The sequence below is a fragment of the Saccostrea echinata genome, unplaced genomic scaffold (genome assembly GCF_033153115.1).
Source record: "Saccostrea echinata isolate AGI-Se365-2 ecotype Australia unplaced genomic scaffold, CSIRO_AGI_Sech_v1 ptg000001l, whole genome shotgun sequence".
Lineage (NCBI taxonomy): Eukaryota > Metazoa > Mollusca > Bivalvia > Ostreida > Ostreidae > Saccostrea > Saccostrea echinata.
Window position 1 is genome coordinate 40,277,502 of NW_026889750.1, and position 16,565 is coordinate 40,294,066.

At 33.1% G+C, this 16,565-nt stretch overlaps 2 protein-coding genes across 2 annotated transcripts in view; one reads left to right on the forward strand and one right to left on the reverse strand.

Annotated features, from left to right (window-relative positions):
- Positions 1–867: 867 nt before the first annotated feature.
- On the reverse strand, positions 868–9,637 carry LOC133191616 (uncharacterized protein C5orf34 homolog). The gene is made up of 12 exons (XM_061327366.1): positions 9,487–9,637; positions 7,846–7,985; positions 6,296–7,346; positions 5,770–5,998; positions 5,241–5,358; positions 4,980–5,077; positions 4,691–4,754; positions 4,284–4,487; positions 3,125–3,258; positions 2,657–2,758; positions 1,788–1,828; positions 868–1,596 (listed from the first exon to the last, which is right to left on the reverse strand). Exons 1-12 carry the CDS (start codon positions 9,629–9,631, stop codon positions 1,223–1,225), a joined length of 2,700 nt encoding a protein of 899 aa, XP_061183350.1. The 5' UTR covers positions 9,632–9,637; the 3' UTR covers positions 868–1,222.
- Positions 9,638–12,007: 2,370 nt separating this feature from the next.
- The window catches only part of LOC133191627 (protein neuralized-like), a 30,852-nt gene continuing 26,294 nt past the window's right edge, over positions 12,008–16,565 (forward strand). Inside the window, exon 1 of the mRNA XM_061327381.1 lies at positions 12,008–12,092. Coding sequence (XP_061183365.1) covers positions 12,062–12,092 — 31 coding nt within the window. The 5' untranslated portion in view covers positions 12,008–12,061. The remainder of the gene's footprint in view (positions 12,093–16,565) is intronic.

The window sequence follows — 16,565 nt, forward strand, 5'->3', positions numbered from 1 at the left end:
GTCCTCATGAATCTTTAAAAATTAAATTCATTTCTTAAATATCTTCAATAGTTATGTTGACACTGCTAACACAAAATAAGGAATAGTGAGGTCAAGGACACAGGAAAGGTCATGATCAGAAAATAATGCCACAATTGAATACCTCTCACCATTATGTATCAGTTTATGAATTTTGATTAAGATGTTTCTGTGAAACTGAGCTAAATGCTGGACAGAAGGATGTATGATGGACATGACAAATATTACATGCCCTGACCATTTTCATGGCATACAGACTTAAGGAGGGCACATTGTTTGATTTTCAGTCAATAACCTTATCAAACTCTTGAGTTTGCAATGTCAAGAGCCTTCATTGCCTGAATCAGCAATAAGTATCTAATTAGTGTAGCATATTTATAGTGAATATAGAAGGAAACGCCCTTAAGAATGAAAAAAGACAATGGACTGGGATAGGGATTGCAGAATTACTAATTATATTAGAGAATAGTAAATGTTCTCCATGGACCTTTAAAAGGCTAACTATAAATGCAATGAATGGGTCACAATTTTGTATAAACCACAAAGCATAGGTAATCTAAGACTATACAGCTCATCTCCATCAATTTTCACTTCCTTTGAACTGACGTGTTTGAAAATCTTCAATATAGTCATTAATCTGGAATATATTATCGTTTGGTAGAATACCTCATCCCTTCCCAGTGCTGTGTTGGTTAATTTTGATCTTGACTAAATTTTCCCATTTGCATACAAAGATTCTCAATATATCTTGATGATTTTTTCATCTGACAAATTTGGTACTAGGAAATCTAATTCTTTAACATAAAGCAGAAAAGAGCAGGTTGAATGTTAAATGTTTATTTTGGCACTTTTCACACTTCATCATATACATGTACAAATATATAAATTTATATTATTTATTATCAATTACATAATTACATATTTAGTTATTTACATAGTGGACGGATGAAAATAGCTACCCAGTATTTCTTCATAACATTCAATGCTTGATCACCTAAAAAAAGTTTGGTTAAAAGATAAATAAAAAACTTTTTTGAATTCATGATATAGATTGCTTTGCGTAGATTATGGGGATTGTATGAACATAATACCATACATCAGATCTCTTATTCTGTTGTAGTTTTCACATAATACTTTGCTTCTGTTTTGTTTAAGAAATTGCTGCATATTTCTGATGATTTTGGTTGAACTGTCAAAAAGATTGTCACTTTTTTCTTTTCTCCAAAATGTCATCAATATCATGAATGGCTTTAGAAGTCCTCAATAATGCCTCCCTCACAGAATCAAAGCCACGCATCATTTCTAAACTGCTCGGAAGCAACACAGACTGGTTGTTGTCATGACTTTTTGTTGACATGTGACTATTTTCCTGAGTTCTGATTGGATAATTTGAAGCACTAGGAGGAGAGAAATGGACATTGTAACGAGTTCTCGGCTTTGTGTGTTTTACAGGACAAGACTCTGTAGGAAGATAACTAGCACTTTGATGTCCTTGACCTTTTATCTGATGAAACCCGTCTATAAAGTCATCATTAGCTACCCCTCCTTTACCATGAGTAGCTGTGTGGTCTGTAATATCTATGTGGTATTTCAGGAAAAGACAACTTTATCATGGGATAATTCATTACTTTTTGTTTTGCATGTATGGTGTAATTATGATGAGAAAGAGGCAATAAATTTACAGGTACACACAAATCATTAGAAATGTACATTCATTTATTGACACATGTATAAAATATTCAATTTTAATACTTGTTTGTTAAGGATACAGTTAAAACATTTGATCTTCTGGAGTTCCTTCTGTACCATACTGTCAACAAAAGCAAAATATTAGCAATAACATTGTGTACAGTTTTCTAAATATTTGTACCCTTTTTTAGGTAACTATTTCTAAAACACACATGTTTTATGTTCACAGCTTCATAAACACAATACATGTAAATCTCATTCATTTATGTTTATAAGGTGAATAACTGATTGTTGTGGAAGGATATTCATTTTCAAGGAAAAGCAAATTTTACCCCAGGATTCTGACACATAATAGTCATTTTTTGGTGTCCTACCTGGTGGTAATAAGCATATTTTTCTATACTGGTAAATGTAGTACAATGTACATTGTGTGAGAGGTACTCACATTTCCTTGGTCTGCTATTGTTGTGTGTGAGGTACATGTACTCACATTTCCTTGGTCTGCTATTGTTGTGTGTGAGGTACATGTACTCACATTTCCTTGGTCTTCTATTGTTGTGTGTGAGGTACATGTACTCACATTTCCTCAATGTGCTATTGTTGTTGTGTAGTGAGATACTTACATTTCCTCTGTCTTCTGTTGTTGTTGTCTGTGGAGTACTTCCAGTTCCTCTGTCTGCTATTGTGTGTGAGGTACTTACAGTTCTTTGGTCTGCTGTTGTGTGTGAGGTACTTACAGTTCCTCTGTCTGTTGTTCTGTGAGGTACTTACAATTCCTTGGTCTGCTGCAGTTGTTGCGGGGTTCTTACAGTTCCTTGGTCTGCTATTGTTGTTATGTACTTACAGTTTCTCAGTCTGCATTTGTTGTTGTGAGAAAGGTATTTGCAGTTTCAATCTACTATAGTTGTGTTGTATGTGAGGTAGATATAGTTCCTCAGTGGGTACTTACAGTTCCTCGGACTGCTGTTGTTGCCATCTGGAATAGAACTCCTTTCTTTGTGATGGAAGACTGTTTACCCATGATCCCCATTCAATGGCTGCATCTGTGTACCTGAGATAATTATAGATTCTGTCAGATAAAATCTTCTTCCTGTGTTATGTAACTTTACAATATACATCCCCATCCCCCCTTCGACAGAAATTATGTTGTCTACCAAGTTACTGAATACAAAAAAAATTCTGCTCTCATGGACAGTTAAGGCATAATTTTTTTAGCAATAGTATGTATTTTAAAAACAATGAAGCATTTATTACAGAAAATTATTGATATCGGTAAATCATGAGAATATTGTCATGAACATAACTGAAGCTGTACACTGTAACACCAAAGTACATGTATATGTAAAATCTGACATTTTATCAAACAGAAATTTCTCAGTACATGAGTATCTACTAAAGCAAATGTTGGATTCCTTACTTTCTGTATAACCCTGGTTTTTTGACATCCACCACTTGATACTGTCCATTAGGAAGCAACAGCTTACAGAAGCCTTCATGGAACTCTGGGTTAACCTTCAGAGCTGTGGGCATGCTTCCTTCTCCATTCTGACACTGAAACGAAATCACAGATACTTGACACTCGTGCTACCACTATTTTTCCAAGCATTTTTAAATAGCATAAATTTAATTTTATAAATTTACAAGAAGAAAAATCATCCCATTAGATTATTTTTCAAATATTAGAAGAAAAAATATCAACCAAATGAAGTTATTAATGATACATAATACACGGGCTGGCGCAATAGTCTTTTTTCCATTGTAAAATATGTGAATCTTCATTGTTTTAATTTTTTTAATTTATATATTGAACCCTTGAAATTATAATTCACAGATGAAATCAAAACAAGAGGCCCATGGAAAAATGAATAGGTAGATGTAGATAAATAAGGCCTGCTATTGTTGTCTCCAAAATGAAAGACTGCGATTTCAACAATTTTAATTTAGATTACTGTACATGTACATAAACTGACATATTCAAAATTTAGCACAATCACTGGGTATAGAGTGGATGGTGTAATCATGAATTGGAGCTACACCCGTCTGCGCCCGTATATTGTGTTTATCAATGATTTATTAACAGTATTCATGAACTGGCGCATTACTGTCTGTGCCAAAGCCGCCAAAATATGAAGCATGCTTTTTAAAGTACACATACAGTATACCAATACACAGGCTTGATGTTAACATATTGAAACCTTCCTATTTAAGGGGCAATAATGTGAGCAAATCTGAATCTACCTTACAGGAAGCTGCTTTACTATTTATCTGACTGTTTATGGCCCTGCTTTCTTTAAAAGATTTTTAGATTTTCCCCCTTTACATTCCCATGTTGAAGTCTGACCCCTCCCAAAAGAGACCTTATCCTATCCCCAGGGGTCATGATTGGGGAAGGTGGGTTCTATCTAAATGGAGATATGTATGGATGTGACCAATGAACTTCAATTTACTCTTATCAAAGAAATTTCCATATACATGTACATGCATGTTTTCTCTTCTCTGACAAAGATGTTTAAACAGCTCCATGGAAATATATAGGAAAAATCTTTCTGAAAGTATACATGTACATTATTTCATACCATTTGTGTGTTGTGTATTCCATCACTGTGTTGTATACAGCATTCTACTCGCTTGGAAAAGTCACACCACATGTCTAATGAGGTACGATCATTAAACACGATTCGGACATGCCCACTAGAAAAGGCAGTAAAACGACCATACCCAGGGACTGTGCACTCCTCCAAGACACTGGTGGGGAGGGGCTCAATCACCAAGGACTGTTGCTAAAATGTAAAGGAAGTGGTTGTCTCCAATAAATTACTGTCATTCCCATAAAAACATTTCATGTGAAAACTGAATCTGTGTTTCTCTTTCTTCATACTTCATCTATTGAAGCATTCAAATATTACAGCACTAAAGAGCAAGAGATTTATTGTTTGACATACTCTAATTACTATATAATTATCATATTCCAGTCATTCTTTACCTTCCAGCAACAGACGTCTGCTTTTGTTAGAACTTTGTCTTCTTGGTCTGCCTGATTTAGAAACCTATCAAACAGAAAATGTTTTGTGTCATTAATCAAAAATGTGAGTAATAGGGAGCAAAGCAAAAAAAAAACACATCACTGACAAAAAGCATACCAGTAATGCTTTAAATGTTAAAAAAGTGTCCTTATGTTGATGACCGACAAAATAGTACAGGGCAAAATTGAAAGTCTTGAATTCTGACTTTGTGTCATAACAAGGTGTAAATGATAAAATGTAATATATAACCTGCTCGCTCTCTTTATCAGCTTCTCCACTGAGTATGCTGCACTGGGGGTGTGAGGGGGTAAAGATTTAATGGAGTAACTTCTCTCTTCTACCTCACCCTGCATTATGGAAACTTGTTTATCACAAATAAAAATCTCTAAGCCTAGATCTACAATCATTCTTAACAAATAGGAGATATGAAGCCCATATCCAATACAATACAATCTTTGAAAATAAATAAATGTTAAGTTTGTTAAAGATGGAAATGACATCAATATATACCCTGTCCCCATATGGAATGCTGTGCTTGTAATAGTGACCTTTGACTCCCTGTGACACAATTACACTTCCATCTCCTGGAAAAATCTCTAGGACTTTGGTAGAAGACAGTCTCAGTATTCTACAGATAACAGAGATTGCTTTAGTTTAAAGAACATATATCAGGATATACAGTATGTTAGAAAATTTAATGAAAACAACGAAAATAAAGTTACAGCAACACATCACTGAAGTTCTCTATTGTTTCAGTTTTCCTGAAATTAATTTAATATGTAATACAATGAAGAATTACTTTCCTTCGGAGGGGGATGGGGGAATCAATCTTTGAGGACTGCGAGTTAAGGGACATAATTTTGTGGGCAAACATTATTACAAAAGATATTACGTACATTTCATTAATAGTATTCATTGAGATTGTAAATTTGTGGGTAAGGGTACCTAAGAAATCCACAAAAATTGAATCCTCATTAATTTCATTCCAAAGTTAATAAGACAGATATATTTAAGCTGGTTAGCATCATCACAGTCTTACCGAAATATGACACCTTCCACCATTAACACTTTCAGCCGTCCCTGTTTAAATGTGGTCAAGTTGTCTAGACTGTTTTTATCATCATCATAGATGTAGTTTGTCTGTAACCTGTGGAGGTGCTGGGCGGGACAGGTCAGGGGAGTGGGGGTGGGGAATGGACACATACAGAACTTATCTTTACAGTACTGCTGGTTGACAGGTGCTTTCTGCCTCTTTACACCTTCTTCTACTGTATGGAGACAAATTGTTATACAATTACAAGCATAATTCATAATTCTACTTGAAGATCACTGATGTCAAATAAAAGGTTATTTTGAACTCAATCAAATAAAGTAATTTCAACTCAGGTGAAGTGCTGTCTAATTTGTGCACCTTGCAAAATCAATACAAGTGCATAGTTTCTGTCTTGAAATGCATGATCCGATTATACATGTATCATATATATTTTCACAGCATTACTAAGAGTTCATTTTTTTTTTTAATCTACCAATGCTCTAACAATGTAAGTTTTATAAGTAATACATACACATTTTCTTTTCATAATCTTCTCTCTTTTCTATTATTGACCTTGCCATATTGAGTGGATGTCTCCAGGCCACAGGGCACTCTTCACAGGAGAAATGCCTGGTCACCCAGGTATACAAGCACCTAGCTGATGTCTCATCCAAAGAGTCTTGTTCAGACTGGGAACTAAATGAACTGTGGGTAGATTCCTTTGAAGGACTCAGAGGTGGTGTTTTGAATGAAAACTCTTGCAGTTTTCCTGAACTCTGTGCTGCATGTTTGTGAAAACTTTTTGATTCTGATTGAGATTCCTTTCCAGACGATGCAGATCTTTCTTGTTGGCCTGAATTACTTTGTGGTTTAATGCTTGACTGTAAATTTAGAGGTTTACTATTTTCAGACTTTTTTTGAGATTCGATAACTTCCAGGAATGATCCATCTGTCCCATTGTCTTGCTGATGTCTATAATGTCTGAATGCTGATTTTTTGCCCCCTATTTCTATTTCGTCTCCCTTCTCCTGGTCAGTGATATGATTTGTGGGTGTCGAGTAACGGTGAAATTTATTTTTCTCCTCTTGGCCTTCTGGAGATGTATGTGGACTTCTCATACTGCTAGCCATGCTAATGGGTGAGATATTGAGTTCATTTTGAGTCTGTTTACTCACGGATTGATCAAGTCGAGGACTCTCATGTCCATTATTAATTCCCTGCTCAATATGACCGACAGAGTGTAATGATGTGCTGAGATTTAATCCTGCCTCCTGCCTTAAGGGTACTTTATCTATGTTATCTCTTAATGTAGAGTCTAAGTTTTCATTGCTATGTTTAGCTGAGTTGTTTGTAGAAGATGACTTGTGACTTTGCATCTTGTGGTGGTGTCTCTTTGGTTTTCTAGGTTCAGTGCTGATCTGGGACAGGTAACACACAGTGAAATCCTGTTTGTGAGGGGAGAGAACTAGACTAGCGTATTCATCCGTTGACAATAAACGGACACTTCCATCAGGTAAATAGTCCATCTCACAGTCATCTACAGATTTAGGCCAAGCTGCTTCCTTGATGCTTGCATACAGAGGCTATCAAAAAAGTAAATTTAAGTTATTATAAGTAATATGTGAGATATTTGATTACATAGAGGTGAATTAATAAGTGTCTAATACAAGAGTAAAATTTATATTTTTATCAAGTTTATGCACCAAACAAATTTTCTTACTGAGAGTCAAAATACTGTAAACCAACCACATATATTATTTGCAACAACTTTTATTTATGATATGTCAGTTTATAATCAATCCAAGAATACAGTACACATTTATCAAACTTGTGACTGAAAAATTTATTTAGTACTGGGCTGGTTTGCGGCAAAAAATATTCATAATAAAAAAAGAATGTTGGGGAATTTTTTGCACATGAATAAAAGTTGCTTTAAAATACATTCAGCCTACATACACTAGATCATTCTAATGAAATGGGAACAAAAAAAATGTTGTGAACAACGTTCTTTGGTACTTCCCCCTTTTTCTCAAGTTGCAGTGGACATGATACATGCTGGGAATTTCATGTAAAAATACTTACAACTATTTGATCAGGCATGGTTAGATCTTTGCAGATGTAAGGCTTTTCTGCAAACCTATTCCTGAAATCTAGTGCCTGAATTAGTTTGTATTTGTAGTCACTTGTCACAAATTCACTTCTTTGACTTATTGATTTCATTCCTACAAAATAATGACATTGAATCAAATGTACATGTATATTAAAAGTTTAATGTTGGAATTTGATTTTTTAAAAAAAATCTTTGAATACATTCTTACTTCATAAATACTTCAAACCTCTTTTATTATTCTTCTTAATCTTTGAAATTAAAAAGTTGAAGACAGTTGTGCTAGCATAAATGGATGGTAACAATGTATAGCAATAAAATAAATTTCAAATGACCCTAACAGTACAAACAAGGTTACAATGCTTATAATGAATTCACACTTAGAGCAAAGTGATTTTCATTCCCTGTAGTTTTAAAAAAGTATTAGGAACTTATTGGATAGAACAAATTATGATATTAAGGAATCAAAGTTGTTCATCCCTGGCACTTCACTTTAAGCATGTTTTAACTGTATTGGGAGCATGTTCAGTAAGACTTGTCTTATCCAGATATTATGTATTCTGAAATCTTGCCTATTATGATCAATATGATGTAAACTTTCAGTCCCTTTAAGTAAATTCAATTGTTTAAAATGTTGTCTTATCCAGAATGTTGACTAATCCAGCAATTTTCTATGGATCCAGTTGTGTCTGTATTAGACAAGTCTTACTGTATCACACTAAAGAATCCATACATAAATAATATCTGACAGCTTGGTTTGGACACTCTCTATGACATCATAGGAGCCAAATGCCAAGTTTAAATTTGCTTTTTTAGAAAAATGGACTGAAAGTGGGAAACAGAGATTCCAGTCTAATTATCTCCAGCAACTCTGTTGCTGAAGGAATTAAAAAAAAAGATCATGTACGTGTATTTTAGCAGGATTTCTTTTGTGTATATAATGTTACTATCAAGAAATAAAATAAGAATAAAAAATGATCATATAGTATCATATCATATACATGTAATATAATATTATTTTCACATGTTGTAACGAGTTTTCTCATTGGTTCTTTGATATCATGTGTCAAAGTAAATAAATGGGATAGCCCTTGTCTTTCTAAATATAAACATAAAAACTTGGATAGACCTGTACTTTCCAATAATAGATTAGGGAAGTTTTGCTATGTGTAAAAATGAACATGATTTGCAGGCGTATGTCAATCAAACTAGTCAAAATTCTTTTCGTTATTGTGGTTAATCAGAGAATACTCGGATTGATGGTACTTTCTAAAAAAAGATTTTTTCCTTACATTTTGATAATCTTCCTTTGAAAAATAATGTAATGAATGTATCCATTGTAGAAAATAATATAACAAATATAGCCCTTTCATGAGGTTGATCCAAAGATATATCAATTTCACAAAAAAGCATATCGACAGAGCATGAAGTGCGAGGTCGAAATGCTTTTCTGTGAAGTCGATATATCTATGGATCAACTTCATGAAAGGGCTATATTTGTATAGTATCATACATAGTTTGAGCTTCCCAGAATTTAGACATGATTTCTTGCTTTCTGGAAAGGATATAAATATTACTGGTATTTTCAAGAAATTGAATTGACTCCATTCATATACCATGAGCAGGATGTAGGATTTCTTTAGGACTTTCATGGTGGACAAATGTTGAACCACATGGAGCCACCTGAAGACAGGACTGGTCAGAGTAACGGACTTCTACTGCATCATTAGAATACAGCACCATTAATGCTGGAGTGGCCATATCACTCTACAGAATTCAGCTCTACAGAGATAAAGAATATTGAGGTGTGATGCATATATACAAAGATCTATCCATGAAAGACAAGCATAATGTCTCTGACTTTCTTGTGTGAAACTAAAAATTAGCTTTGAAAAAATTTTACTTCTAAAAATAAAAGACCTTTTTTGAATCATTCATAAGTATTGTTTTAAAGACAATTGTTATGGTATTCAATACATTCCAAAATTTCCAGAAAAATGGGATACAACCTAGTTTTTGATAATTCAAATCCCATTTATGGCTTGAGTAAAAATTAAGAAAGTGCTTCAAGCTAAGTAGCTAGGCATAGACTTTACATTTAGGATCTTAATTTTATTTATTAATTTTAGTTATTTAATAGAGACTAAATAATAGAGATTCATAACTGTTCCAAATCTTGCAATGTCTTGAGTTCTCTCATTTACTTTTTCCAAATCTTGCACTGTTTAAATTGCATAAATCTTTAAAATCATTAAGGATAATGAAGTAAAACCTTTTAATTCATATCAACAAATAAATAAGAATGTTAGATTTTCATAAGTTTCTTTTTTCAACACAAAAAGGATCGAGGAATTTGAAAAAGCAAGAGCTGGTCATTGGTCAACCATATCTACAAGTTTTCACTATCTTTTGATCACTCACCTCTTTAATTTGCCTAGTTTGCTTTTGTTAATCAATGCATAATTTTAAAACACTACAAACCATACATCCTTAAATTATAGATGGTTTTCCTATGACATATTTTTTTTTAGTTATTCCCCTTGGCTGTGATCTATGAGGTGAATTTTCCTCTATGAGCAACCAGTTTTAAACATGTGTGACTGAAACATATGGGAAAAAAACTGAACAATATTTAAATTATGAGTTAAAAGATTCTTTCACAAATGTATACTCATCACAACACCAAACAGTGTTATTTACATATCAATGTTCAGTATAACAAGTTAAACTTGGTTGAATATAAATGAAGGAATCTAGGCATGTTGACCTACAATATGGCAGCTAACAGGAAATAACTCGATCTTGCTCTATCGCATCTATCGAAAAATATCTATAGAATTAATACTGCTAACCTATTTATTTTAACAGTGATGATATTTCAGTGCCTTTTGCACTGCTTCTTGTCTGCTAATTCTAGTACACGCTAATGCATGATGAAAACAAGTAAAACAGAGGCTAGGCAATCAATGAGAGCTTATTTATGATTATGCTAATCAGTTGATAAGGAAGACTGTGCTTATAATTTTGAGTGCCCTAATTTATGTATGCTTACAGTATTAATTTAATTTAACTCTTGATGGAAGAATAACAATTAAAGAAATAATTTTTAAGAATAATGCCTGGTCCAGTGCTTACTTTTGCAGATAAACCTGCAAGTACTTAGTGGCTTTCTGAATCTGATCTTATCAAGTCTCTGGTATATACTGTAGAAACACAAATTTTCATGGGGATAAAATTTCGTTGATTTGTCATCTAAAATAGTTTCATGGGCATTTAATTTTGTTGTTTTGAAAGTAACCCATTCAATATATTGTCATATAAAAAATTCATGTGGGACATATTTTGGTTGATAAATTTATTTTGTTAACAACGAAATTTAATCCCCCACTAATAATTTTCTGCTTTTACAGTATAATTTGTTGACCCCCTTCTCTGCCTAGAACTCTGACAATCAAGCTATTTTATAAAGGGTTAACACATTAGCCCAAACTTCAAGGATACATTCTTTAGATAGAATGTTCTATTGTTAAAATGATAAATGTCCTACAGGCCCCATTTAACGAAAGGATTTGTTTCATGTGTTGTCAATGTTGCAAAATAAACAGGTGTAGATAACTCTAATCTACATACTTACTACGAATAATCCCGACAGTTCCCAATCACAGGTGCTTGGGGACGGACCTTTTGGTTGACCCCGCACTTTTCCAAAGTGTGGATTGGACTATTTGTTACATTGCAACTAAATGGAACGCATTTAACTGTGGTGAAGACTTGTCTAACTAGGATGTCTTCCATTTCACACCACCATATTGTACTATAATTGTGTAAAAAGAAAACGTCAAGAAGCCTTCTTAAATACACATGGTATAAAGATATCAAACCTGTTTAAAACAAACTAGCAACAATAACTTTTCTTTCATTTTGTTTACATCACCCCCTATAACAATGACAAAAAAAGTCGTTTTCCCTCATTTTATCTCCTGAAGAAGAAATGAGAAAAAAAACAAAATTACTATTCTATTCCTTGTATTAAAATGCAAATATGTTTCATAATAAATCAGTGATTATGATATCTTTTTCGAATAAATTCTTATTGATGTAAGCGATTATAGAACTCAACTTCCGGTTAATTTGGACTCGGTAATGTTGAAATAGTCATGTGTTTACAGGAAAATATTTAATACAGAGGACATGGGTAACCAGAGTTCAGGACACGGAAAAGGTAAATAATGCATTCTGCTTTCGCCGAAAATTGTATGGTTTCAAAGAATGTTCATTGATATTCATAATATGCAGGCGTGTCTTGCAGATTTTTTTTTTATTATGACACATATCTATTTTAAAGGTACACATTGAGTTTACGTCCGTCAAAAAAATTCTTGCGGGTACCACTAAACAGGGAACTCTTGAGTATGCTAGACCTCTTTAGAGTATGCTTGTAATATTTCTTCATTTTACGTATGACTGTATAATTTGTTATTTTAGAAAAAAATATATATCCATTTGTTCCTACTCTTTTATAAGCACCCACATATTAGTAAACATGGGAAATACTAATATTTTTATCAATTATGAATATAACAAGCTTATTATAACTTACGCAAGAGTTGTCTGTTTAGTAGAATGGGGTTGTGCTCCTGTTAAGTGTTTTGTGTTTTTGTAAAAAGAACCCTTTCAGCATTGTCGCGAGTCAGAAGTTTTTGTGTCCATACTGTTGGTGGAAATAGAATTAACACAAAAATCCCTGATTTGTGAGGATGACCTCTCAGTTTCATCTCTTTGTGGTAATATTGACAATTACATGGAAATGAGCAAAATACATAATTGTAAAATTATTCATTTGCTAAATCCTTCCCCACATAGCATTCAGTTGCCTTTTCAACTGTTGGAGACTTTAGCAATCTTTGTAATGTGTTCTCTAGTCAACAAAATTATTTTTAATTATTTTGTTTGAAATCTTGGGTAAAATGTTTTATAGTGCGATTGTTTGGGTGTCAGAGCGCAGTTGTTTATTTATTCCAGGATACCATCAAAAACCTTTACATAGATTACACTTTTAACTTTAATCTGCCTCTTCAAATCACATGATTGAGACATTTTGAAGGTCTAGACTGTAACGTCACATGACATGGTTTGTTAGTTGCACTTCGGTAACAGATTCTAAGTAGTGCAGTTTTTTTTTAACGAAAAGCAATGTATAGTAGATGCAATGCCGAACAGTATTCAAGCTCAAAAATCCATTCAAACAATACAGATCAGGAGCAGAGCAAACACTAACCTCTAAAACATTAGAGGTGGGATCAGGTGCCATGGAGGAGTGAGCATCCCCTGCCAACCTGTCACACCCTCCATGTTCTCCTTGTCATGATTTGGAAAAACAGAAAAATCTGTGGACAGTTTGTAAATAGTGGCCTAACAATTAGTATGAAAAATGTCAGTCAGCATTTGACTTAATGATAGATTGTATTTGCTGACAAGGTCCATTGTATCAACCATAGAACTTGTGAAATGATGACTTTAAATGAGACTGTTGATATTCTTGGTCCATCAACTTGTTTTTTCAATAGCTTGTCTCTTATAGAAATTGTTCATACGTTGAGCAATTTTTGTTTCCTTTAACCTCTCTATAGGAACTAAACCTTCATGGTAAATGCAGTACTGCAATGCCATTTGCCATTATCACATGGAATTTTGGTAGGAAAAGTACTCTGGGAAGGTTTCATACAAAAATTTAAAGCAGACTGAGCTTGCGAGGACAGCATCTGCACAAAGACTAAGGGCGGTCATATTTCCTGATATTCAGTCAGTAACCTTTTTATTACATATTTTAATGCAACACATTTTTTCTTACTCATATGAATAGATTTTCAGTGTATTTCTGGTCATAAGCATCCTCACAGCATTAGTAATGGATACTTGTGACATCAAATATACATGTATGTAATATTATTAAGAATGGAGAGACAGGAAAATATATCGTGACGTTACAGTAACAAACGCAAAAGTAGTCCTCAGGTATTCAGTGCATGTGCAGGTTGATATGACTCTTTTAAAGCCTGGTTCCTGTCTATATAATTTATTGAGAAACATATCAAAATATGTGATAAAATGTTTTATTAGTTTTAAAATGTTCTCTGTTGCTTTTTAGTCTGAATACAATGGCTATTCTTCAAAATACATGGAAATTTATGTGATATTATATCATTTCACATGTAGAAATGTGTGTTAAACACATATTGACCTTTTACTTATGTAATGAGGACACTTGTAGGCATGTAGCCTGATGGCAAATCCTATTCTCATTAATTTGAAAAGAAATAAGCATTGAATGATAAATTTTAAAAAGGATAACTCCTGAAACTGGGAAAATCTCCTTTGATCACATTTTTGAGAGAAATTTTACTGGTAAATGGAAAGGGGCTGGATATGATAACCCATACCAATGTTATAAAAGCTGTGTCCATAAATATAGATCTAGGAGAATGAGATGGATTTAATCATGAAAAAATAAATATGCTTAATCTGTTGATATATGATTACCCATACCAATGTTATAAAAGCTGTGTCCAAGAAATCTCTAGCAGATTGAGATGGGTTTAATAATGTAAAATTAGGTGTAATGTATATACTTAATCTGTTGATGTGTTGTTTGGAAGTTAGTTTGGAAATAACTGCTTTCTCAAATTTGCCAGTGAGTAATCATATGTTCCTGCAAAGCAATGGGATTTCCTGTTCAAGACTTGGTCAACCATGTACAGACCAATGTACATGTGCATGTACATGTCTTATTTTAGCCATCAAAACGTAGTGCAAATATAGATCAAGAGATGAGCCGGTACAAGCATGAATTAATATCATCAGTATTTCATCGTAACATGTTTATATTAAATTGTACTTTTGCTGGCAGTGTGAATTAGTGCACAAAGGATTGCAAAGAATGTCCCAACAAGGATGTCAGGTCATGAATCCCATCACTACAAGTATACCACAGTATTAAATTTAGTCAGAGAAATCTTGTAACTTTGTTTTAATTCTGTCCATGGTGACATGGTCATGAATTTTATAACTACTTTTTAGAGTGCATTATGGTATGCCTTTCAATTTGCTTGTACGTGAGAAGTTGAAATGTGTCAAAAGGGACTAATACTATTGTGGTTTTTGAAAGGATCAGAGTATTTGGTTTTGAAAAATTGATGTTAATCATGGGCAAGCATTAATTACATTTTTAGTTTGTTGATCACCTAATTTCATGGTCAGACTCAACTACAGAAACGGTAAAATCTATGAAACGGTAACATTTACATGATATGTGAAACACTACTTAAAATAAAGCTAAATGTTACTTGAACATTATAATGTCTGCAGTAATTTATCTCTTCAAAAGATACAAATATAAATGTTTTACTAACAAGCAGTTAAATAGTAAAACACAGTTACCATGGTAACAGTAAACACACTTATAATGAATTCATGCTTACAGCAATTTTCATTTGATGGCGCCTGTACTTTTCAAATGTATTACAAATTTATCAGATACATTCTTAATGAATCAAAATTGTTTGTCACTGGTACTTTGCTATTTTTAAGCATGTTTTACTGTATGAGTATTTTCTAAGTCTATTTCTTTTCTCAGAGAACCATCAATTTAGGAACCACAAACTTTTCTTTCATTATCATGTTTGTTTTAATTTTTCTGTTTTGATTATAAAAGAAAGAAAGAAAGCACTTATTGCTTGAAATTAAATTGTCGTAGTGTACATAAATTATTTGGTATGTTAGATTACATACAACTTCCAATTACAGCATTTTTCCCCGTTATTAACTGGTACCGATAAACGATACCATTCCCAAAGCCAAAAAAAGTTGATTTTTCTTAATCTACTTAGTATGAAATGTAGGAAAAAAATGACTTATTTTTTCACTTCCTCTTGAATTGAAAATCTTAAAAATGAAAGTATGTTAGACATGGAGAGACACATGTTCTAGACGTTGTAGATCATAGTGGAATGTAATAAGTGCCTGATATATATATTACTGACGTCTTTAAAAACATGAAACAAGAGATATTAAGCATTTAATTTCCTTTCAAGCATTTAATTTCATCAAGCAGACCACTAAATATTTCTTGTCTGATTTCATTCTTTGGTAAACATTTGAGAAAATTTCAGTTTTCATATATATATAATATTGCCAGTGCACTTCCTTGATAATCATGGAAGTTTACTGGCAATGTACAGTTATATACATGAAAACTATTAACTCATAGATCTTGCTAACTTTCATATGGTATGAACCTTTCCCTCATAGATTACAGTTGTCAAGGCAAGCTTCATATAATCCTTAATGTCCTCATGTTTTAATTTGGGATGGGGTTGGGGTACCCCTTGGGTCAATTACATCCCATTAGTAACATTGAAAAATTGTAATGATTACAATGCATTACCATTACACATTACCATTACCCCAGGTCTGGTGGGGGATAAAAGACTGGAAAGTGGGAATAATTTTTCCCAACTTTATAAATGGAGAAAGAGTGGAACAATTTTAGTGTCTGAGTGTACAGTTTAAATTCTTCTTGATTTTTGGTGATGTTTCAGTACATATTGATTGCTGAAAAAGATTTTATTAGTTTATCTTGTTTTAAAATCTGTTTGTTCACAATGAGTTAGCTGTAATCCAACAAAGAGTTATTTCC